This window comes from Fundulus heteroclitus, chromosome 14 (genome assembly GCF_011125445.2).
Source record: "Fundulus heteroclitus isolate FHET01 chromosome 14, MU-UCD_Fhet_4.1, whole genome shotgun sequence".
Lineage (NCBI taxonomy): Eukaryota > Metazoa > Chordata > Actinopteri > Cyprinodontiformes > Fundulidae > Fundulus > Fundulus heteroclitus.
Window position 1 is genome coordinate 4,510,647 of NC_046374.1, and position 23,049 is coordinate 4,533,695.

At 40.6% G+C, this 23,049-nt stretch overlaps 1 protein-coding gene across 2 annotated transcripts; it reads left to right on the forward strand.

The window, feature by feature from the left end:
* The first annotated feature begins 4,471 nt into the window (after nucleotides 1-4,471).
* si:dkey-28a3.2 lies at nucleotides 4,472-22,480 on the forward strand. 2 transcript variants are annotated; one of them, XM_036146104.1, is made up of 8 exons: nucleotides 4,472-4,597; nucleotides 4,687-4,817; nucleotides 9,344-12,667; nucleotides 17,886-18,557; nucleotides 20,116-20,165; nucleotides 20,249-20,310; nucleotides 20,397-20,717; nucleotides 21,199-22,480. In XM_036146104.1, exons 3-8 carry the CDS (start codon nucleotides 9,512-9,514, stop codon nucleotides 21,213-21,215), a joined length of 4,278 nt encoding a protein of 1,425 aa, XP_036001997.1. In that variant the 5' UTR covers nucleotides 4,472-4,597; nucleotides 4,687-4,817; nucleotides 9,344-9,511; the 3' UTR covers nucleotides 21,216-22,480. The 2 variants fall into 2 exon arrangements, with proteins under 2 accessions (XP_036001997.1, XP_036001998.1); XM_036146105.1 differs by lacking the exon at nucleotides 4,687-4,817.
* Nucleotides 22,481-23,049: the final 569 nt, after the last annotated feature.

The following is a 23,049-nucleotide window of genomic DNA, read 5'->3' on the forward strand; positions in this document are numbered from 1 at the left end:
ACAAGCATGGGTGAGCAAACGAAGATTCAACGGTGGTCTGCTTAAGGTTGTCCAGAGTTTCAGGAGAAATTTGAACTGAGCACCCAAAAGAACAAATTGTTTGCTGAGCTTGCTATGAAGATGGAAAGAGCAGGATTTTTTATGCTCCAAAAATCGGTTTATCAATAAGCTAAAAAAAGAATACAGAGACACTAAGAAAAATTATCACGTGGCAGAGCTGGGATAGGTAATTTATCAGCCTACTACATGGAGCTGGACAGGATTCTAGGTTTCCAGTCTGCTGATCGCTGGAAAGCGGAGGATTGGTGCAAACACAGTTATGACCCCCCCACCCCCACCCCCACCCCCTCCAATATCACATCAGTTACTAAAATGGGGAGCTGATATGGGTGGGTGGTTTAAAAATGCATGCAGGTTCCACTCATCATGCACCACAAACACTTCCATTACCCATAAAACCATAATGGATTTATAATGGAGTTTTACTGCGAGGAGGGATGTGCCGGTGGGGGGCGAAAGCGGCGTTTGTGGGGGTGTGGGTGGGGTGGGGGGGGGGGTGATGAACTTTTTTGGAGAATTTATATATGCAGCAATATGAACTACAACAAATGGTTTATTCAGTCAATTCATGGCACCTTTAAATTCTATTTGAAAATGCTTTGTAAAAATTGATTTCTACCCTCCTCATGTATGCCTGCTACAGATGAGTTTGACAATACATCTTTGTATAAATAAACTTCTTAATCGATCACTTAATCTGGATGGAATTAACGTGGCCTCTGGTAATAATGTAAAAAATCTTGGTGTTATTTTTGATCAAGACATGTCATTTAAATCCCATATTAAACAGGTTTCCAGAGTTTCCTTTTTTCACCTCCGGAATATCGCCAAAATTAGAAACATTCTGTCCAGGAGTGATGCTGAAAAACTAGTCCATGCATTTGTTACTTCAAGGCAGTACTACTGTAATTATTTACTATCAGGAAGTCCACAAAATGCAGTTCAAAGCCTTCAGCTGATCCAAAATGCTGCAGCAAGAGTTCTGATGAAAATCAACAAGAGGGATCATATTTCTCCTATTTTAGCTTCCCTTCATTGGCTTCCTGTTAAATCAAGAATAGAATTTAAAATTCTTCTTATAACGTATAAATCAAGCTCCATCATATATCAGAGCTCTGATTACCCCGTATGTTCCTAACAGAGCACTTTGCTCTCAGACTGCAGGTCTGCTGGTGGTTCCTAGAGTCTCTAAAAGTAGAATGGGAGGCAGATCCTTTAGTTATCAGGCTCCTCTCCTGTGGAACCAACTCCCAGTTTTGGTGCGTGAGGCAGACACCCTGTCTACTTTTAAGACTAATCTTAAAACTTTCCTTTTTGACAAAGCTTATAGTTAGAGTGGCTTAGGTTATCCTGAGCTACCTCTATAGTTATGCTGCTATAGGCTTAGGCTGCTGGAGGACATCAGGGTCTGTTTTTCTCACTCTACTGATTTCTACTGTTCTCCAGTTTTGCATTGCTTGTCATCATTTCAGCTTTTAACTTTTTGTTCTCTCTCTCTTTTATCTTCATAGTAGGTACACCTGGTGTGACGTTCTGTTAGCTGTGACATCATCCAGGGAAGACAGATCACCCGCTATTACCATCTAATGTAGAACAGATTACTAGATCAATGTGTGCTTCTGTGCTTTTTTGTCTCTCTTGTTGTGTCTCTGCTCTGTCTTCTGTAACTCCCAGTCGGTCGAGGCAGATGACCGTTCATACTGAGCCTGGTTCTGCTGGAGGTTTTCCTTCCCGTTAATGGGGAGTTTTTCTTCCCACTGTCGCTTCATGCTTGCTCAGTATGAGGGATTGCTGCAAATCCATGTACAATGCAGACGACTCTCCCTGTGGCTCTACGCTTCCCCAGGAGTGAATGCTGCTTGTCGGGACTTTGATGCAATCAACTGGTTTCCTTATATAGGAATTTTTTGACCAATCTGTATAATCTGACCCAATCTGTATAATATGATTGATTTGACTTTGTAAAGTGCCTCGAGATGACACGTTTCATGAATTGGCGCTATATAAATAAAATAGAATTGAATTGAATTGAATTGAATCAAATCTTTGGTGATTGTTTTCAAGTCTCGGCTTGGGTTAGAAGGCCTTCTTGCCATAATTCAAATGTTTAGCTCCCTCCACAGATTTTCAATCAGATTCAAGTCGGGGCTCTGGCTGGGCCGATTCATCATTAATATTGTTTCCAGTCAGATGAAGCAGGTGAAGATTAAACCTTAAGATAAATGTTAAAAAGCTAATTCTGCTATAAAAGAGGATATATATATATATTTTACAAGCGATGGAAATTAAATGAGGAAGCAATCTTTGGGCCTTTTAGATAAACTGAGGTAAACAGTACTATTTCCAGCTAAAATTTAAAGGAGCACTTTCTGCATATCTTGAGTTTTCAGGGAGTTGGTTCATGCCCTGAGGATCGCAACTAAATGTTTTCTCTCCTTTTTTAACGCTGTTCCTGGGAAGACAGTGAGCAGGTCTCAGAAGAACTGAGGGATCTGTTTGGTCCATCCCTGACTTTTGGATGAGCTGCTGTAGCCTGATTAATTTTTACACAGACCAGTATTGACACCATTACTGTGATCTAACAGAAACTAAGGACCTGCAGCAGTTTCTGTGTCCCTTTTAGATAGGAAACCAATAATTATGGAAGCATTTTATTGTGTGAAAAGACTGATTTAGTAATACATTTCATGGGATTGTTAAAATTCAGGTCTGTTGATAACAGCTATGCTTTAGCCTCATAGAGTTAGTTTAATGCTAATATCTAACCTTGTATTATCAAGACCAAAATAATTAGTTCTGTCTTCTCTATTAAGATAGAGAATGTTTTACTCCTCTGCTGATGGATATCAATCAGTCATTGTAGTGAACTTTGTTCCAGTAACGACACACTTAGAAATAGAAACTAATGTGTCATCAGATGTTGTGCTACTCTAAATCTGATCAAGGAGAATCATGTACATGTTGAATAAAAATGGCCTGAGAATAGACCCTTGAGGAACCCAAACTGTGTTTTGTTTTATTTGCTCATATTCATAATTACCAAATGACACAAAACAGTCTTAGTCTGTCAAATAAGATGTAAAGCACTCGAGCACAAGACCAGACAATCTGACCCACTTTGAAAGTCTATCAATCATCATTTTGTGATTATCTGAGTTAAATACAGCACTGAGACATCCATATACTTAGATGATTGCTGTATCTTCATGAATTATGGATATAGTCATACATTGCTCAGACATCATAGATGATTACATTACTTATTTTCTTTTCTGAAAAGTTTGTATTACACCATAGTTTCAGTTACTTTGGTTCTCATGCTGATTTGCTATTGTTCATTAAATATGACAGATTAGGATTACATCTTGCAGTAGTAGGAGTAGAATGTAACATTACATATATTGTTGGTTGTTAAAGTGGGTGAAAAGCATCCCCTAATGGGTATGAATCGATGCAAAGTCAGTACTAAACATCTTATGGCAGATGTCTTTGTTTGGTACACATAATGGAATCCTTTTCCACAATCAGAAAGATACCTATCGAAACTACAAATGTGTGCAAATAGGTGAAACGACTGGGACCCTTTAAGTCTGCCTGGTTTTATAACTTGTAATGGTACTCAGATATAAAGTCTGATATCCCTCTCAAATCTGAAATTAGGCTTTTGAGATACAGTTAAGTCCAAAATTATTCATACCACTTAATATAGAATTAATGTAATCAATTAATTTACCTACATGTTTCTTGGATCCAAGTAACATAAACATTTTGCAATGCCCCGGCCATAGTTTCAATTTGAATCTGTTAGTAAATCTCTGAAGGGAGCTAAAGGCTAGAGTAACTATAAGGAGGCCTTTCAACCTCAGATTTGGAGTTTATCACCAGGATAAGTTGTTAAAATACCAGAAAAATGCAAAAAGGCTGAGAACAATCATAAGAAGGGTTTGATTTTTTAACAATAAATACTTTTAATTTAATTAGCGTCTAAACTATTGCTGATGTCCCATTGTTCTAATAGAAGTTAAATAAAAACACATATACATTGACACTTTTACTTGTTATATTTACTTTGCGAGATGCCTGTGTCCTTTTCGAACAAACCAACTTCTTGATTGAATAAAATATTTTCAACTAACTCTGCGAGCTCTTTGTTCAGTTATTCCAAGAATATTCCAATTTTTGGCAGCTTAATCTTTGACCATAAAAACATAGTGAGCTGTCAGGTGGGTTGATCGACACACTAGTCGTCTAATTTTTGAAGAAAATAAAACTATGCTATTTTCCTCGACTGAATATCTTGCTTAAAAATGAAGTAAGATGAGCGGCTTTAGCAGGCCACTGCATTTGTAGTAAACACACGCGCGCACGCACGCACGCACGGAGCGCGCATGCAGGTCCCACATCCTGGTACTTTGAGCGTTGTCAAGGCAGCTTGAGACTGAGCACGGCTGGCGGACAGTAGCAGCAGTGGCCTGGCCCTATTCTGTCCAGACAACGTCCGTGTAAAGTGTCCTGGAAAGTTAGGTGTAGCTGGAAGGTAACATGTGCATGTTTCACTCCCTTGCTGTTGTATTCTTGCTGCTTTCCCTCGGTAGCCTGCTCCGACCTTCTCCCTCCATGTTCTAGACGGCAGCACAATCCGACAGGCGCCTCGTCCGTGAGGACAACAGGCGGAAGATGTTGTCCATTGTGCCGCCGCCGAAGACGGGGATCCGGGTTCGCTCTACGGACAAATGCCGCCGTGTTTCTCACTGAGGGTTGGTATATTTCCGCTAACTGCGCTTAGGTTTTAGCAACGTGGTCGCGCCCCTAACCAAACAATTAAAAGATCGGGATAAAAACGGTTTACGTCCGGGACTCATTAGGGATTGAAAGAGGACAGGATTAAAGGGACAGTGACGGTTTCCTTCCTGGTTACAGCAGCTGACACGCTTCCACACACCATAGCGTTATGGCATGAAATAAGAAGCGAATGTCTTTAAGCCCCCTTTAGGCACAACATATAAAAACGCATTGTTTATATGTTACAACCAAATGTCTTTTTGCCATCTACAAATTATTCTAAAACAGGTGAGTCGTCACCATTGTCTCCTCATTTGCACAAAGCCTTGTTGTGGTGGTTTAAATCGATTATTACAATTTAGGAAACATATAACTAAAATTAATTATTATTCTGTGAGATTCAGAATGTCTTTTCTAACACAAGAGAATATTTATTCATGTTGGGCCATTTGACACGCAAGTCAAGTTTATTGGTATAGCACATTTCGGCAGCAAGGCGGTTCAACGTGCATTACATCATGAAAACATAAAAACATCATAAACACATTGAAACAGTCAGTGGTTGTGAGACCAGTAACCAGCATTAAATTGTATCAAGTAAAAACATCAATATATGTTGGTCAATGGTCCTGTTATTATGGGCTGAAAGCAGGTGGATTTTAAGCCTTGATTTAAAGGAACTCAGTGTTTCTGCTGTTTTGCAGTTTTCTGGAACTTTGTTCTAGATGAGTGGAACATAGGAACTAAATGCTGCTTCTCCATGTTTGGTTCTGGTTCTGGGTATGCAGAGTAGGCCAGAACCAGAAGATCTGAGTGGCCCGGAGGGTTGATACAGCAACAACAGGTCTTTAATGTATTTTGTTGCTAAGCCCTTCAGGGATTTATAAACGAACAGGGGTATTTTAAAGTCTATTCTCTGAGCTACAGGGAGTCAGTGTAAGGACTTTAGAACTGGGGTGATGTGCTCTATCTTCCTGGTTTTCAAGAGAATGTGAGCAGCAGAGTTCTGGATCAGCTGCAGTTGTCTGACTGATGTTTTGGGTAGACCTGTGAAAAGACTGTTGTGGTAATCAGTGCAACTAAAGATAAATGCATGGATGAGTTTCTCTAGATCTCATTGGGACATTAGTCCTTTAATCCTGGAAATGTTCTTCAGGTGATATAAAGCTGACTTTGTAACTGTCTTTGTGTCCTTAAATATTCAGGTCTGAGTCCATCACTACATCCAGATTTCAGATCTGATCACTAGTTTGTAGTTGCTGACCCTAGTTCGTTCCTCTTTAGGTCCAAAGATTAAAAACTTCAGTTTTGTTTCTGTTCAGTTGGAGAAAGTTTTGGCGTAGGGTTTGATTTGTTCTAAGCATCTGTTCAGTGCATGGATGGGTTCAGAGTCACCTGGCGATATTGTAACGTAGAGCTGTGGATCATCTGCATAGTTATGGTAACTAATCTTGTTTCATGTTAGAACCTCAGCCATTGGGACCATATAGATATTGAATTGAAGGGGTCCCAGGTTTGAACCTTGGGGTACCCCACATGTGACTTTTGTCCGCTCTGATGAGAAGTTACCTACTGACACAAAGAAGTCCCTGTTCTTTAGGTAGGATTTGAACCTATTGAGTGTTGTACCAGAGAGTCTGACCCAGCTCTCTAGTCGCTCTAATAATAAATATATCATAGTCAACAGTGTCAAATGCTGCACTGAGGTGGGATTTGGCCAGATTGCTTTTTTTTTATCAGGGGTTTAATAACTGCTGTTTTTAAAGCCTGTGGGAAAACCCATGATGAGAGGGATGAATTTACTACAACAGGCTGGAATTTTTTAAGGAAGGTTGTAGGTAGGATATCAAGACAGTAGGAGGAGGAGCTTAACTGATTTATAATTTCTTCTAAGCTTTTACAGTTTAAGTAGTTGAAATGTAGCGATTTTCTCTGCATTTATGTTTGACCATAAGATCGGTACTGGATTTGGTGTGGATGTGCAGATTAATCCTAGCCTGGGTGCCATTCCGAATTTAGTCCCGCCTACAACGTTTTAGGTCGGGAAGTTCGGTCTGGCATTGCTCAATAGTAGCGCGAGTATGCTCGCCCAATATCTGGCGGGTCAATCGAATTGTCAGGGCGGGCTTTATACGATGATGGACAGATGATCAACGGTGACGTGGTTGATCAATAATCAACCACGTCACCAAAGCGCGCTTGGGTTGAATTCGTTTAACAACGATGGCTGCCGCTGGAGAGTTGAGGTGTGTAGATTCTGCTATTAGGTCTGTTCTAGAAGATATCAACAGGTTCGTGTGTTGAAGGACTCCTTGGATCCTTACATTCATTTTGCAACACCGGCAAAAATCGTTAACGCTCATCTTCTTATGCTAGGCTAACAGTTGAGTTCCGTTGACAACAACTATGCGTCGCTTAACATACGTCACACACTCCGTTGCTCTTATTGGTTGTAGGTCTATCGAATTGAGTGCAGAGGAATTTTTTTTCCTGGTTCGTTAGAAACACACCCCATAATCACAGCTCAATGGAGCAGTATCAGACTCAAATTCTGACTAGAATTGAGTATGACCATGTCAGGCTAGATTAATCCTCTATTTTCTTTTGAATTTTCTCAAGGAAGATCAAGGTCAGGATCCCCAATCTCCAATCCTGGCCCTCAGACCCACTGTCCTGTAGGTTTTAGATCTGTCCCAGCTCCAGCACACCAGATGAAAACTGTCTTTTAGCTTGACATCAAGTTCATATATAGAAACAGCAAAATGTCTAACATCAAGAACAAGGATTATTGCTTTACAGAAAAAAAGTCCCTTAGAATATAAAAATACATATTTTTTTCAAAAACTGTGTTAAGTTTAGGCATTACAAATAAAGAAAGAAGCAGTTAAATACTTAATGAAAGCAAAGATCAGATAGAAATCACTTTTCTTTATAGTAAAGCTGCCTAATGTTAATTCTGGAGTTCTGACAAACAAAAAGTTCTAAAAGAAATGCATCAGAGGCAAACGTGTCAAGATGAGCCTCCACCCTAAGCTTCAGTAGATGTTAGACCTCCTGTTAGTGGGAGTTATTTGTCTTTTAGTATGTATCTTATTATTTTCCTCTGACATTCTTCTGGTAAAATGTTGGATTGCTCTCTTTTAAAACATTGACTTAGATTGCTGAGGTCTGCAGAAATGTTGGTAATGTTTCCTTTCAGTCAGGTTGATTTCTCAAGATTGATTGTTTCAGTGCAACAGTGTGGTTCTTGTCATTACAAGCGTAGATGAAATGATTGTGCTAATGCAATACTGTGGCTTCAGCTGTCAGGCACATGTTCCCACATTTGACTCTAAAACACTTTGATATTCAGAGGAGTTCGTGGTTCACGGTCAACCTAACGACCGATTCTGTGACTACTTAACACGTCTGAATCACTAGCTTTCCAACACCAGGCCTGACAGTTGGTAAAAGTCATTTCTTGTTGCTTTGCCACTGAACTGTGGATTACAGCCAAATAACGGCACTTTTAATGGTCTTTTCAAAGGGCATTGTTGCAGAAACTTTGGGGTTCTCTTTAAGAGTATACAGCCATCTGGGTATTTATACCTTCAGGTAAACTTGTTGAGACTTTGGTAATTGTCTTACATGTTTTCCACTTGTGTGTTGGTTGGACTTCAGATATTTGTAAATGGCTTTGTAACCTCACAGACTGAGGGCAGCATCAATTGGTTTTGTAAGATTGTTGCTGATACCGTTCGCTTTGGCATTTTAAGTAACTTTTGTTCCAAAATCTCTGGGCAGTTGAAAATCCACACCTTTTTTTATTGTTATTTATTTTTTACAAATGCTCACACTTGCTGATGTGCATGTAATTGAAACTCTTTATAAATAACATCTGGCTGCAATTCATCTTCGTAATTATCATCAAAATAGCCAGATTAGCTATGTTTCCTTTTTGATTTTCTGCATTCAGGTTTGCTATTTTGTTTAATAACAAAATAGTATGATCTATGTGGTGTTGCTTGTTTTAGATTAGTGTTATAAAATTTTATGGCCCAGTGATGAGCATGTAATTCAGCTTGTCTTGATAGATTGAAATGTTAAAACTCCGAGAGGGATTAGCTGCTGTTATAAGAAACCACAAGCTGCAGCCTTTGTTTGTAAATGTAATGTGGCAAAAACAATATTTGTACTGCCAGAACAATGGTTAGTTGTATGTTGTAAAATGTTGTAAACCACTGCTTCTTGTTTGTCAAGAACATGCCAGAAGGTCCTACTTAAATTGATAACTAGAATATTTTTGCTGGGGTGTATTAGGTTTTACAGGCTTATCTTACATTCCTTATGATTAAGAACTTTCAAAAAACATTCATTACATACTTTTTGTTTACACAAAGTTGATACCCTTATCCAGAAAAATTGTATATTAGCCTTTTGATGTACATCCTGGTAAATAAATTTCAAATATTCTGGGGGTTTGATACAAAGATGCATCTAAAAGTTGTGTTATTTCCCCTAGGTACTCCTGCACACCAGTACAATGCCATCTGCTCTGCACCATCACACTGGAGAACACTGTGGAGTTAACAGCCCTGAATTTGTACAGAAGAACTCGACTGATCCCCTGCTACAAAGAAAAATATTACTGTTAGATGAGAACTAATGGGTTGTCTAAGCTAACGATAGCATGCCATCTCAGAAAGGTAAAGGTTGTCCAATAACCCATCGCTACCGGTCTGCCTCCAAATATGATGATGCCATGCTTGCCCAAAAGAGAGAATATTGGAGGAACAAGAAAAGAGAACAGAGGGCCCGACTGTCTGAACAGAGAAGAAAGTCAACACAAGACAGCCGAGAGGAAAAGCTCTCATACATGTATATTTCTGCTGGGGTCAATGCCAGTTTGTCAGACCCCTCTCCTTTACTAAATAATGATATCGCATTTAGTTCTTTATCAAACAGTGGAAAGACAGTTGATCACAACCCAACAGAGGCCTGTAAAAAGCAGGAGTGGCATCAGACAATGACGGTCAGCAAGGTCTTGCGTAACTTGCAGCCAACATCATGCTCCATCTCGGCTGCAGCAACTGAGGGTGGCGCTGTCACAGGGAAACGCCCACTAACCAAAAATGTTAACGATCTGGTTACCTCTGCAAAGGGCTGTGGAACCCAACATAACACCAGTTCAACAGTGCCTCCAGTCAGAGTAACCCATATTACCAGCAGCAGCTCCACAAAACCAGAACCTAAGCCATGTGGCTCTATGCAGGGCTCAGCAGTCCCCAAAACACCATGCGAGGCACAAGTTGCATTGAATGGGCTCCAGGTCTTACCTTCCAGTGTAACCACAGATACAAGGCGTGCATCTTTGTGTGGCCCTGTTTTAAGTAAGACAGAGGCCCAAAGAAGACACACAATACCTCAAAGTGGAACACAGAGTGCCTTGGTCACTAAAAAAAGGGCTACAGGTTTTGTCATTACATCAGCTCAGCTGGATTCAGAGGAGGAAAGGGCAGCCAAACGACGAGAGCACTGGAGAATCAAAAAACGAGAGCAGCGAGCAAAGCTGGCTGCTCAGATCGCGAAAGCCAGAGAAAGGCCACAAAGCAAAGATAGGACTTTTAAGGGGCAAACGGCACAGAAAACAAGACTTGTGGCCAACTCAGCTCTTCTCCCCTGTCAGCCGTTTCGGAGAAGCGCAGGCCAGAAGCAGACTCCAGTTCGAGTTAAAGTGCCATATTCAACTGCCAGGTTGGAGACTAACAAACTGCAAAGTGGGTTAGCTGTAACTAACCTGCAAACAGATCAGAAAAAAGTACAGAATCCACATAAGACGAAGGAGACGGCCATTACAGCATTCAATACGACTCCAGTAAAGAAGCCTGCAGAATCACAGAGAAAGCTAACATATGTGCATCATTCTAACTTTACCCAAGGGACTGCATCATGTAAGACACCTAGACAAAGGGCCATTGAAACAAAGAAGAATTTCCTTAATCAGACAAATTTAAGAAGTAAACCTCTCTTTGCGGCTTCAGTTTTTAGCACTAGAGGCATGCCCAAAATGGACCCTAATGACACACCAGAGCAAATAGTAGCCAAGCGGAGAGAGTACTGGCGGAATAAGAAGCGTGAACAGCGAGCTAAGCTGTCGCTGGAGAAGAAGATTCGACTGAAGGAGAAGGACTCTTTGACACGGCGAGTAAAGCGTTACCAGCAAATCCTTGAAGAGATGAGGAAGGCGAGAGCTGTGACGCTTTCCACGGAAAGGGCCCCTACCCTAGCAAACGAGGCCATTGGAGGGTTCATCAAAGAGGATGGGACTCTCACAGTAAACATACCTCACAGTAAGAAATATCAAACCACGGCTGGAGACAGAAGTAATGAGAAGCTCAATGTCATTTCTGAGAACACCGTGATGCAACCACAGTCACAAGCTAATATGAAGTGGAGAAGTGTTGCACCTCCAACTAGCTCATCTCAGGGTAAAGGTGGTTTTTGTCTTGCTGTGCAGACGGTCAACAAAACGTCTGACTTACTTACTGTCAAAACACAGCCTGACCTTGACGTAACAGCCGGTTCTAGTTTAAAGTCGAGCAAAAATGTACAGCAGCTCACGCTAAGTCAACTCCGGTCCCCTCAAAATGCAGTGGCAGCCACAGCTTCACACTTTGGTGGCTGTGTCATGAAAATTAACATCTCAAGCCATGAACCGCCGCCCCTCTCAGCACAGTCTGTGGGTCCAAAGCTGACAGAAGAAGAGAGGATGGCGAAGAAGCGAGAGTACTGGAGAACAAAGAAGCGTGAGCAGCGAGCAGCTCGTGCTTTTCGACTGAAGCACAGTATCTTCCAAGCAAGAACGGGTTCAGCCTTACTGAGGAGGAAGGCTCAGACACAAGAATCATCAAACACTGCGCAACTAAGCACCGATCTTATTAAGTGTACAGACAAAGCACAACCCTTTTCCTACACTGCTGTGCCTGCCCTGCCAAATGCAAATGAGATAAAACAGGAAGCTGAGTCTGTGCCCGCAGCTGACCTAAATTCTCCAGCAGATCGAGCCATCTGTCCAGACATCAAACCCCCAACCTCTCCACCTGCACCTCCAGCGCCACATCCAGAGCCTCAGCCATCTCTACACGCCGACAGCCAAGCCGCCACTCTGCTGGCTGTAGCCTCCATGAAGAAACTCCTGGAGGAATCCCTCAGCACCGTTTCTGAGAATCAACGGGAGCAGGCTGGCGTGGCAATAGAGAACACCGAACAGAATTTAGAGCAAGACATAAAGCCCGTTTTATCACAGCTTTATTGTGCAAAGAATGAGAAAGCTGTAGTAGCTGCTTGCTTGACATCCCAAAGTAAAAACTCGCAGTCAGATGGTGATGTGCTGGAAGGGAAAGATTTACCAAATCCCCAGCTCAAGGATTTCTTACAAACTAGTGAAGCAGTTCCATCTGTTTCAGCCTCAGATCAGGTGGTGCATCCCACCTGCGATCAGTCATCCCAGACCCCTTCAGCGCCATTCATCAGCACAGCCTCCTCATGTAGAACCCAGAGACCTTTCAGTAGAAATGGGACCCCCCAAAGCATCTGTTCTGAGCCACCAAAGCTCCATCACATCTCAACTACATCCTTGGATCCACCACAGCTCCATAACCTCGATGAGCAGAGTCAGGGCCACAACAGTGATGCGCCATCGTCAGAAAGGTACCGCAGCAGCATGACCAGGCAAAGCAGCACGAGCAGCCTTCAGAAGAAGAGGGAGTACTGGAAGCTGATGAAGAGACAGCAGAGGGCCAGGTTAAAGGCCAGGCAGAAGGAGCTACTTTCAAAGAATACCCAGGTGAGCCAAAGCAGCCAACCTCCTGAGATTAGATGCTGGTCCTTGTGCCATAAAACCAAAAATTCTGGATTTTTATCAGTATAGTCTACAGTAGTACAGTATATTTAAGTGTACAGTAGTGTATTTAAGATGATCTGCCCGGTGGTAAATATTTACAGCTTGAATAACAAGCTTTTATAACTTATTGACAAGGCTCATTGTTTTTTATGGGGCAGGCCAACACAGTAGTACGTTATTATAAAGTGGAAGGGAATTGATAGAAAGATGTATTGTTTTCCAAGGTGGAAAATTGCCTTTGGCTCACTAATAACGATGACAGTGTATTACGCTACAAAACAAAATGGTCCACAATAACAGTAAAAACATTTAGGATAAGTAGGTAGTAGTTTTAGGTAGTAGTTTCTGCATGGAGTTTGCATGTTCTCCCTGTGCATGCGTGGGTTCTCTCCGGGTACTCCGGCTTCCTCCCACAGTCCAAAAAACATGACTTAGGTTAACTGGTCTCTCTAAGTTCTCCTTAGGTGTGAGTGTGTGTGTGAATGGTTGTTTGTCCTGTTTGTCTCTGTGTTGCCCTGCTGTAGACTGGTGACCTGTCCAGGGTGTACCCCATCTCTCGCCCATTGACAGCTGGAGATAGGCACCAACACACCTCACAACCCCATGAGGGATAGACGTGTTAGAGAATGGATGGAAGGATGAATAGACGTTGACCAGTTCAAGTGAATATCTTTGGATGGGTCACTTTTTTGAGTAAATAATGCTGATACCATTTGGGACAAATTTTTATTTATTTTTTTTAGAACACAATAACATTTTCTGGACCTCAAAATCTTAAACTGAGAAAAAAGGGAATCCATTCCATTGCAGCAGACGAGCCTCCACCCATGTCTGCTCTATATTCGTCCATCTTTTCTTCAGCCATGACCAGCTTCCCTGGTACTGCTGAAGAAACTCCCCACAGCATGATGCTGCCACCTGTCATCTCAAGGCACTTTACAAAGTCAAGTTCAATCATATATACAGATTGGTCAAAAATGTCCTATATAAGGGAACCAGTTGATTGCTTCAAAGTCCCGACAAGCAGCATTCACTCCTGGAGAAGCGTAGAGCCACAGGGAGAGTCATCTGCATTGTACATGGATTTGCAGCAAATCCCTCATGTCGATTATTTTACAAAAGGATGGGATAACGCCATTTGAAATGTGACAAAAGACAGGTTTTATGCTAGCTGCAGTTTGACTGATAAACTGACAAAAGCCTGATTAACTTTATTACTGCAATGCCAAAGGGTAAATTATTTGCTCCTAAGTAATTTCCTCACCTGTGTACAATGGCTTTTATTCATATCTCTGTGCACTGCGCTGCTGCTTTTATTAACTGATCTTTGAGTCCATTAGAAACACTCATGAGTTGCATTGCCTTAATACTTATTATTTCTCATAGCTCCATGTCACATTGTACAGTGTTTATTTTAAATCTAAAAAGTCCAGCTTTCCCTAATAAAATCTTAATATTACTCTGTGAGCTGTTTTGTTTACCTGTTTTTAGCAGTTGTACTTTTTTATAGCTTTTAATCTGATCTTTGCTCTGCTGTGAGCACTGAATATTGATCTGATGGTTTGGTGCTTGATTTGTGGACAATCATACTGTGTCAACTGTTTTCATCTAGGTTTTGTGTTTGGCAGATAAATTAGGGGATTGCCAAAGTTTACTATCTGTATAATGTCATCTTTAGTCAAAGATGTATTTGTCTCAGATCTTCAGGAATGGCTTTTTGTGGTTATATTTTGCATTCAAACCTGTTGGTTGTGGTAGATGGCCACGCACACTGAGACTGGATCAGGTTCTGTTGCAGTTTTCTTCCTTTTAAAGGGGAGTTTTTTTCTCTCCACTGTTGCTACAAGCATGCTCAGTATGAGGGGTTCCTGCAATATCAATGACACATTGCAAATGACTGCTGTGGCATCCAGGAGTGAATCCAGCAAATCAACGACTTGATGCAAAACATTTTGACCAATTTAAATAAGAAATTGTTTGATAACAGGGAACTCATTGGAATGTATACAGTTGACTTGGAATCTGTCTCTATGACTGGATTAAAGGTGCTTTTTTTGTAAAGTGCCTTTAGGTGATGTGTTGTAAATTGGTACTTGTTTTTAAAATGCCAAGCCAAACTGCAACCTTTATGTAGAAAAACGGCTTCAAAAGGCTTTGTTTCATTGTTGGAAGAGAGAGTTTTAGGGGTTAGAACAGGGTGTTTATGTCCTAGAAAGAGTGTATGTTCCCCGGTTCCAATCCCAGCCTACCACTCTTGTTCCCTGGGCAAGACCCTTAGACCCAGAATGGACCCAGGCGCCGCCTGTGGGAGCCCAAGGGATGGGTTAAATGCAGAGGATGCATTTCATTGGAATGCACAAAGTTGCAATGACAAAGATTAGGAATATTATTAAAAATATAGCAAGAAATTGGAGTCTTGATATTGGAATATGTACCGTGTATCATGTGGACTCAGTCCTTCCATCCATCCGTCTTCTTGCACTTATCCGGGGTCGGGTCGAGGGGGTTGTAGCCTTATCAGCGAGGCCCAGTCTTCCCTCTGCCCAGGGACTTTGGCCAGCTACTCCGGGGAACCCCAAGGAATTCCCAGGCCAGCTGAGGAACATAGTTCCTCCAGTGTCCTGGTTTTTCTTTCGGTCACAGCCCAAAGTTCATGACCATAGATGAGGGTGGGAATGTAGATCAACCGGTAAATCGAGAGTTCGACTTTTGACTCAGCTCTCTCCTCACCAGAACAGACCGGTACAGCGCCTGCTTCACTGCAGACGCAGCACCAATCCGCCTATCGATCTCCCGTTCCATCTTTTCCTCATTCCTGAACAAGACCCTGAAATACTGAAACTCCTCCATTTGGGCAGGAGATCCTCCCCGATCTGGAGAAGGCACTCTACCCTTGTCCAGCTCCAGTCTGTTGACTACAGTCTATATCATAATATAGATTTTTAGGCTGTATTGCCCAGCCCTTCTACTTTGTTTTGGTCTGTCACCCAAAATCCCGATAAATTCCATAGAAGTTGTGGTAGTTGATGTGACAAAATGGGAAGCACTGCAGGAATGTGAATACTCTTGTAAGATACTGTACAACAGCAGCACTGTCTACTGTTTGTTTGTTTTGGTTGAGAGTGCAAGAAGGAAATGAATGTGAGATTTTCATGAACTTTACTTTTTACAGTGGTGATTCACATTTTCTCTATCTTAGCACATTTTTTTCTCTGGTGTTTCTTTGGTGTTTTTTGTTTCTTTTTGGCAGCACCTAGCATTTAGCTGGGAGCAGGCACAGAGCCAGTGTCGCATTGCAGAGGGGGAGGGGACTAGTTGAGAGGTCTTATAGCTTTTTAGCTATTTCCCTTCTTTACAATTCATATTATGAATCTGATCTGGCTCTGAGCTGTATTTGTCCATTGCTCTAGTTTCAAAAATTAAAAGAAACTCAGTTTGAACCATCAAAATATGAAGTAGTATCAGATCAACAAAGAGACTTAATTTGCTTTGTAAACAACAAGAAGGGCAAAATGGAGAGAGTGTGGATTATGAGTTGTGCAGCACACTTTGAGCTATTTCAGCACCATGGATATTGCCATGGATTTATTATTAAACAGCCAACCGCTGATAATCTAGTAACACAACTGCCGGTAGGCTATTTCAGCACCACGGACTTAGACAACAAATTTGCTCAAACCTGGGTCAAAAGGTTAAAAGTAAAGCAAACTAAACCAACAGGTTGGGAGACGAACGATACAAGGTCAATGACATTAAGTGATGATGGACGCCACTATAGCCTACATCCACGAGCTGCCACTAGGGGGTGTGCGAGATGAAAACTGTAATAGCAGTCTGACAGTGTTTTTCCCCACACCATAAAGACATGTAAATAAACATTTCCTTTGTAAAGACTAATATCAAAAACTATAAGTTTAATCAATACATAAGAATGTATTGTAATGATCCGTATTAGACTTTATTGCTAAGTGCTGTTGCACCCTTCCTGTTTTTTTAAGTTAGGTTGTTTTGGGGTTATACCTGAAATGTTATACCGGAATAGGGGTTCAGGGGACTGGTGGGGTGAAACTGTCCAGCTCTGTTTGTCCTAAAATAAAGTGTTAGCAGCAAAACATCGGTCTGGTGCTTGGGTGTCATAATGGAACGATACAGTATTCACACGAAAAATTATTTATTTAGAAGAAATCTTCTACGCTTCATTTTAAGATGAAATATCTGCAATGTGCTGTAAATGTGCACCTAGCTTGTGGCCTCTACTTCATTAATTCTGGCAAATATGCTCAATTGGCTGGAACCAGGGAAACTGTCATGCATGTGAGACATCTAAGGTTAGTCATGAATGAGGAGAGGAACCAAGAGAGAGTGAGGATTTCTGAGGCAACAGAGGAGATAACTGCAACAGATCCAGGAGAAGAAAATGAGCGAAAATCAGAAAATGTCTCTCTATCTCTCTCCTGTCTTCACATTATTTACGTCAGCAGAGGAAAAATTTAAAACCTCAAGTTTTATTTACGAGATTAAACTGAGTGACTCGTCTCTGTATCGATCACACACACCTACAAACAGCGCTGACCATGGTCCTGTTATCTGACCTGCTACCGTCACTGATACACATGTCACGCCCACACCGCTGCTACTGCTGGGAAAATTGGTGGTAGACGCGATTTCTTGACTATGCTGACGCTCAGAGCTGTAATACTTTTCATTGTGATTCAGACAGATGCAGTTCATTTTAAAGGTGCAGTTTTAGCACATATTCATACGGGAACATGGAAACCAGCACTCGGTGGTGGGGCTTTTTTCTCTTTACCTCCAAGGCTCATTTTAAAATTTGTTTCTCCATTAAATTGACAGGAGTCTAAATTTGACGAAGAACAAACATTTTTATTCCAATTTTTCCATTTGCATTTGAATCTTGATAGAAGTGTCTTGGCAAAAGATTCTGAAAATGAAAGCAGTTGATTTTTTTAGGTTGGCTCAGTCTCAGCCCTGTAAGAAGGAGCCTCTACTTCCACTAGAACCTGAAACATTACTCCACAAACCTCATGCTAGTGTTTTCCACATTTAAAGTATAAATAGAGGGTCCTTCCAATAACTATGGGTACAATGGTTATTTCTGTTTCTGAATATTCCTCTGTTTCTGTCATTGTCTATCTTTCAGACTGCAGCACTTAATATCAATGCTGCTAAATGTATGAAGCCAAGAAAGCCAGCCGTCCAGCCCGGCTCGTCTGTCACATCCGTGGCTGCAGTTAGCAGCATCCCTGAAGTCTTGGTTGTTACAACATGTAAAGCTGAACAGTCACCTGACGCTCTCCAAGTCAAACTCCCCAGCATTAGCAGAGAGGGAAATGGGAACGATGGGCCTTCACCACATCTAACCGAGTTTGATGCTGAATCTTCACAACACTGTCAAAAGTGGACACCCAGAACCACAGAAACCGACTCAGCCTCTTCCCTTCCTATGCTGAAGCCCCCTGATAACCCACTGTCAAGCATCCACCTGCTACCCGTTGAATTTCCTAATAAACATCAAAATCCCATCCTCAGTCCTATAAAAATCCCCTGTGCTCAGCTTCAAAGTCCCTTAAATACGGCTCAATCTTCTGCCCAGGCGGCTTCATTAGCTACCATGACGCCTCCAAAACCCATCCCAGGGGAGTCCGAGGAGGACTTTCTGAAGAGGAAGCGAGAGTACTGGAGGTTGAAAAAGAAGGAGCAAAGAGCAAGGAAGGCATTTCAGGACAAGGGGCTCACCCCAACGAGAGCCTCCAACAACAATAGGAGCGCCCTGCCTGCCCAGGATCTACAGACACTGACCAGAGCTATGCAGGTAAGACCAAATGTTCTACAGGTTACAGTCAGTAAGGTTGGAAAATGTGCATCCTTTCAAATGCTCCCAATTTTGATTGACGTTCAGATTAACTTTGCAATTGATTTAATTTATCATTTTATCCCAGATTTGACTATGAAAGCAGTTCCTTAAAAAGTTCTTTATAATGTTAAAATCCCATCTTCTTGTGAAAGATCCTGTGAACTTGCTGCTACTTTCCCTTTTATCTGTCTGCTATTTTCAACAGAAACATTGAGGCTACAGTTAATCCAAAAGTATCCCCTGGCAGATCTAGATTTAAATTTCTATATTTTTATATAACCCAGACCTTTGTTTGTGACAGGAAATGACAGGGATCTCCCAAAAGACGATTAAACAATGTTATAGGGGGAAAGATTTTTGAGACAAATTCTTTTAGTTTTTACAAAATATTTATTTCATTTCAAAGTTTATTTGGTAGGGACAGACACACATAAACATAGACAAACTGAACAAAACAGCAGTCCCATGTTTGCGTCATAGAGCAATAGCAACAGCTAATTCGCAGCACTTGTCCCTAGATGGGCTTTTAAAAAGTACCTCTAAAAATTAAAGTGATAGTCATTTAAAATAGCACAACATAATATTGACAACATCTGCAAACAAAGAATGAAACATAAAAACATCAAAAAAGGATCCAGTTCTGTTTTTGACATTACCAGAGTTTTTTTTTTTTTTTTTTTTTTTAACATACTAAAACTGGTTACAGACTTTAAATCAACATGAAGAGAGTTCCAAACTGCAGATTCTCTCACGGACAGAGCATTTTGAGCAAAAGTGGTTCTTCGAAAGAGGACCTTACAAATTCTCATACCTGCAGTCAACTTTTAACCAGATATGAACTTCATATGTTCACCTCAGGTGTGAATGTGGGTGTGAATGGGTGAATGACTGATTGTAGTGTAAAACCCTTTGGGTTCGTCGGACTTGGTAAAGTACAAGCCATTTACCATTTTACCATATGGCAAAGTTATTGTCATACCATCAATATTAAAGATAAACTTCAGTTACATTAATTTTTGTACTTTTATTACTAGTATTCATCGTACTACTGACCGCAGGTACAGAGCAAACAGCAGGGGATGCTGTTGTCACATTTACAATAATTTAGAAGGCCTGTATTTGGACAGAAAAAGGTGAGGCAGGTCTGGCTTCCATGTTAGCAGGCTGCTACTGGTTAGCCAAATGCTGTGCTCTATTTTGGGAAATCTCATAAGTCATTCCAGACTGTACTGCTAGGTTTAAAAGGAGGAAAACTTGACTAAGACATTGTTGATGGAGGGAACCGATTGTTTCTAGGGAATGTTACTTCCATCCCAGGTAATTATTTTGGTTAATTTATGGTAAATATCTTACTTATAGCTCTTTTAATGTTTGTGGTAGTACCTGGTCAAAATGTGAAAAGGTTCAAGGGGTATGAATACATTTTGAAAATGTTCCTGAAACCATTTAGCTGTAATACTAGATGAGAGAAAAATTGTGACTGACGTATGTTTTCTGTTTTTCTGTGTTCTTTTAGGATTCTAGTCAGTGGGTAAACTCCTCTGAAGCATCTGAAAATCTAATCAGGTTGGAACTGATGTTGAGTTTGAGGTTTTCATTATTGTTTATGTCAGCTTTTTTAGTATGATAATAAAATCTTATATTCTCAGCATCCCAGTGGATCTTGACCCGGCGCCCTTTATGTACACAGACTGCCCAGCTCAGGAAGAAGGTAACGGATCATCTATGACTCTTACAGCATGCATGCTTATCTGTTCAATAAGGCACAAAACAAACTTGGCTCTAACTGCTTTTCAGGTCAGGCAGATTTTTTGTTTGCTGACTATGATGATGATGATGATGATGATGAGGATACGATGTCAGAGGTGGTCTGGAGAAACCGCTATCTCATGGACTATGATCCCCTCAACCAGCTGCTGGTGTGCATGGTCTGTGGGGAGCTGCAGTACTCTCACAGCCTGGAGGGAGTGAGGGCCCACATCGATGAGGCGCACCCTCTCACCCTGAGGCTGGAACCCAGCCAGAAAGTGAAAATCCTGGAGGCCTGGGACGAGCAGGTGTCCCAGCGGGAGCGCTTTTTCAGCAGCCAGCTGCAGCAGCATTGTGGGCCTTCAGAAGGTAAACTGAAGCTGTTCAAACTTTCTTCCTAGTTAACATCAACATTGACCACTATAACCTTTATATTTACTGAATTTAAATTCATTTGGATTTCATCAGTCCAGTTTTCTTGTACCAGAGGTAAACTTTACCTCTGGTACAATAAGTAACCTACAGTGTATTGCACTTTTTGCTTTAATTTTAATGTTCTATTAATAGAAGCATAAAACAAAAAGCATAACTTTGTCCAAATTTAATGAAAGGTTGCCCAAAGTCTGGACCTTTCTACATCATCTTCCTATCTGATCAGAATTAGAATCAGCTTTATCTGTCAGGTATGTCTATGCATACCAGGAATTTGACTCTGTGCTGAGTCTGCTGATGTAACTGGGTATTTAATTTAATTGGACCATGTTCTCTTTTTTTGTTTTTTCTTTTGTATTTTTCAGTTTCTTCAAGAGCGTCATAATTGTGTTTCATGTTTTCTGACTTCTTTTTGCAGGAACATTCAGAAACTGATCTGGAAAGGAGATGGCGGCAGAGTTGTCTGGAAACCAAGTGTAGAAGAGAAAAACATCTGTTTAAATGTCTACTTTCAGTTCTCCATTAAATTTTGGTTTGTTTTATTTGCTGAAAGCCCTTTTAAAATAAAAGGCTTTGAGAGAATTAAGCCCCAAATAGTAACCCCCTCCTTTCCTAACAGGGTTTGGGAAATGCGGTACGAACCTTTTTAGATTAAAGCTGACCCAGATTATTTGTTGGATTTATTTTTTATATTTTGGAATAAAAGACCAACAAACTTTCTGGGCTTGATGTGTTCATACACAGTTAGAACATGTTGAATAATTCAGTTATGGACACATCCATACTGCACAGGAAGGCAAGGCAAGTTTATTTGTATAGCACATTTCAGTATGAAGACGATTCAAAGTGCTGAACATGAACAGAACGTAAGAAAAGAAAACATACAGAGGAAAGCACATTGCAGTGGCATGTTAGCGGCAGGTAAGGAAGAAAAAGGTGGACAACAAGCTTAATATAATGACATTTCAGTTAAGGAAACACATTCCAGTCTTTATTTGTGTGGATTAATTGGACCAAGTTTTCTCGTTTCTGGTTTTTGTTCATGACTGTCTCAAATTGTGTGGTTGCTTTTAAAGGCATCTCTACCATGCTGCTCTTTCAAGCCCATATGCTGTATATGCTCCTGTTTTAATATTTGAGGCAGCTGTTTCTTCTAACTTCACATTTGGAAATGTTTCTGCGGTACCTTCAGGGTTTTTTCTGTCTTGCATAGAAACAAATACAAAGGTAGCTGTGAAAGGCCAAATGTTTTTTTTTTTTCCATGCTGTTTTATTGCTAATATATTTTTGATCAACATTATTTATTATTTCTTGTATCTCCTTAAACATAATTGTTTATTGAAGGGTTAGGGTTATTCATGTTAGAAGTAGTACAGTCTCTCATTTGTAAGTATTGAACATCTAAAGATTTTTCTGCATGAGTAGTAAATGGATGAACGGAGGCCTCGCAGCTAAATATTGGAATGCATTCCCGTTTTTTCCCCCTTTTTATAAAGCTTAACAAGCTGAAAGAAGTTTCAGTTCAAGCACAAAGCTGTAAGGGAAGAAAACTGAAAGCACAGCTGTAACAGTGTGATGAGCTTGAATTGACCTTGTTTATTCACATTTGAATGTAATTCTGACTTAATGATATGTTTACCTGTTTGAAAAAAAATTGTTAAATGCCTTTTCCAGTAATAAACAATTTTTACATTTGGTTATTCAGTGCATTTTTTTTTTTTACATATCTAATCATTGTTTTGATCAAACAAAAATTATTATTGAAACAACTTTGTGTTAAAAAACATGACAGGGACAATATTTAAAGTCTGTAAAAATGTTTATGAAATCCAGAAATAATCCAAGTCTGGGAGTTTAGAAATGAATCACACATTATAAAAATGGGAAAGAAATATTAAAGATTTAATTTTCCATCAATAGTTGACCTAAACCAGTAAAGCAGCATTAGCTGGTTCTCTGTTGTTTTAGATATAAGTTTAAACTACATGACTATGGTTTAAGGTAGAAATTTCTGGAGCTATTCAAGAATCGAGAATCTTATTGTTGCTGCGTGTTACCATGGTGACATTTTTTTCTAGATCAATTGAGGGTCATGCAGCATGTTCCCAGAGGCAACACAGCTGTACCCACTGTCACTAAATGTTTAATATTTTAATGTGAAATTACAGTATAGAAGTTGAACAAAACCAGCATGACTCTCTTTATTCAATAGGAGCATGGTGTTTATATAGTGGCCATCATCAGGCAGGATGTATTGTGCTAATAGATT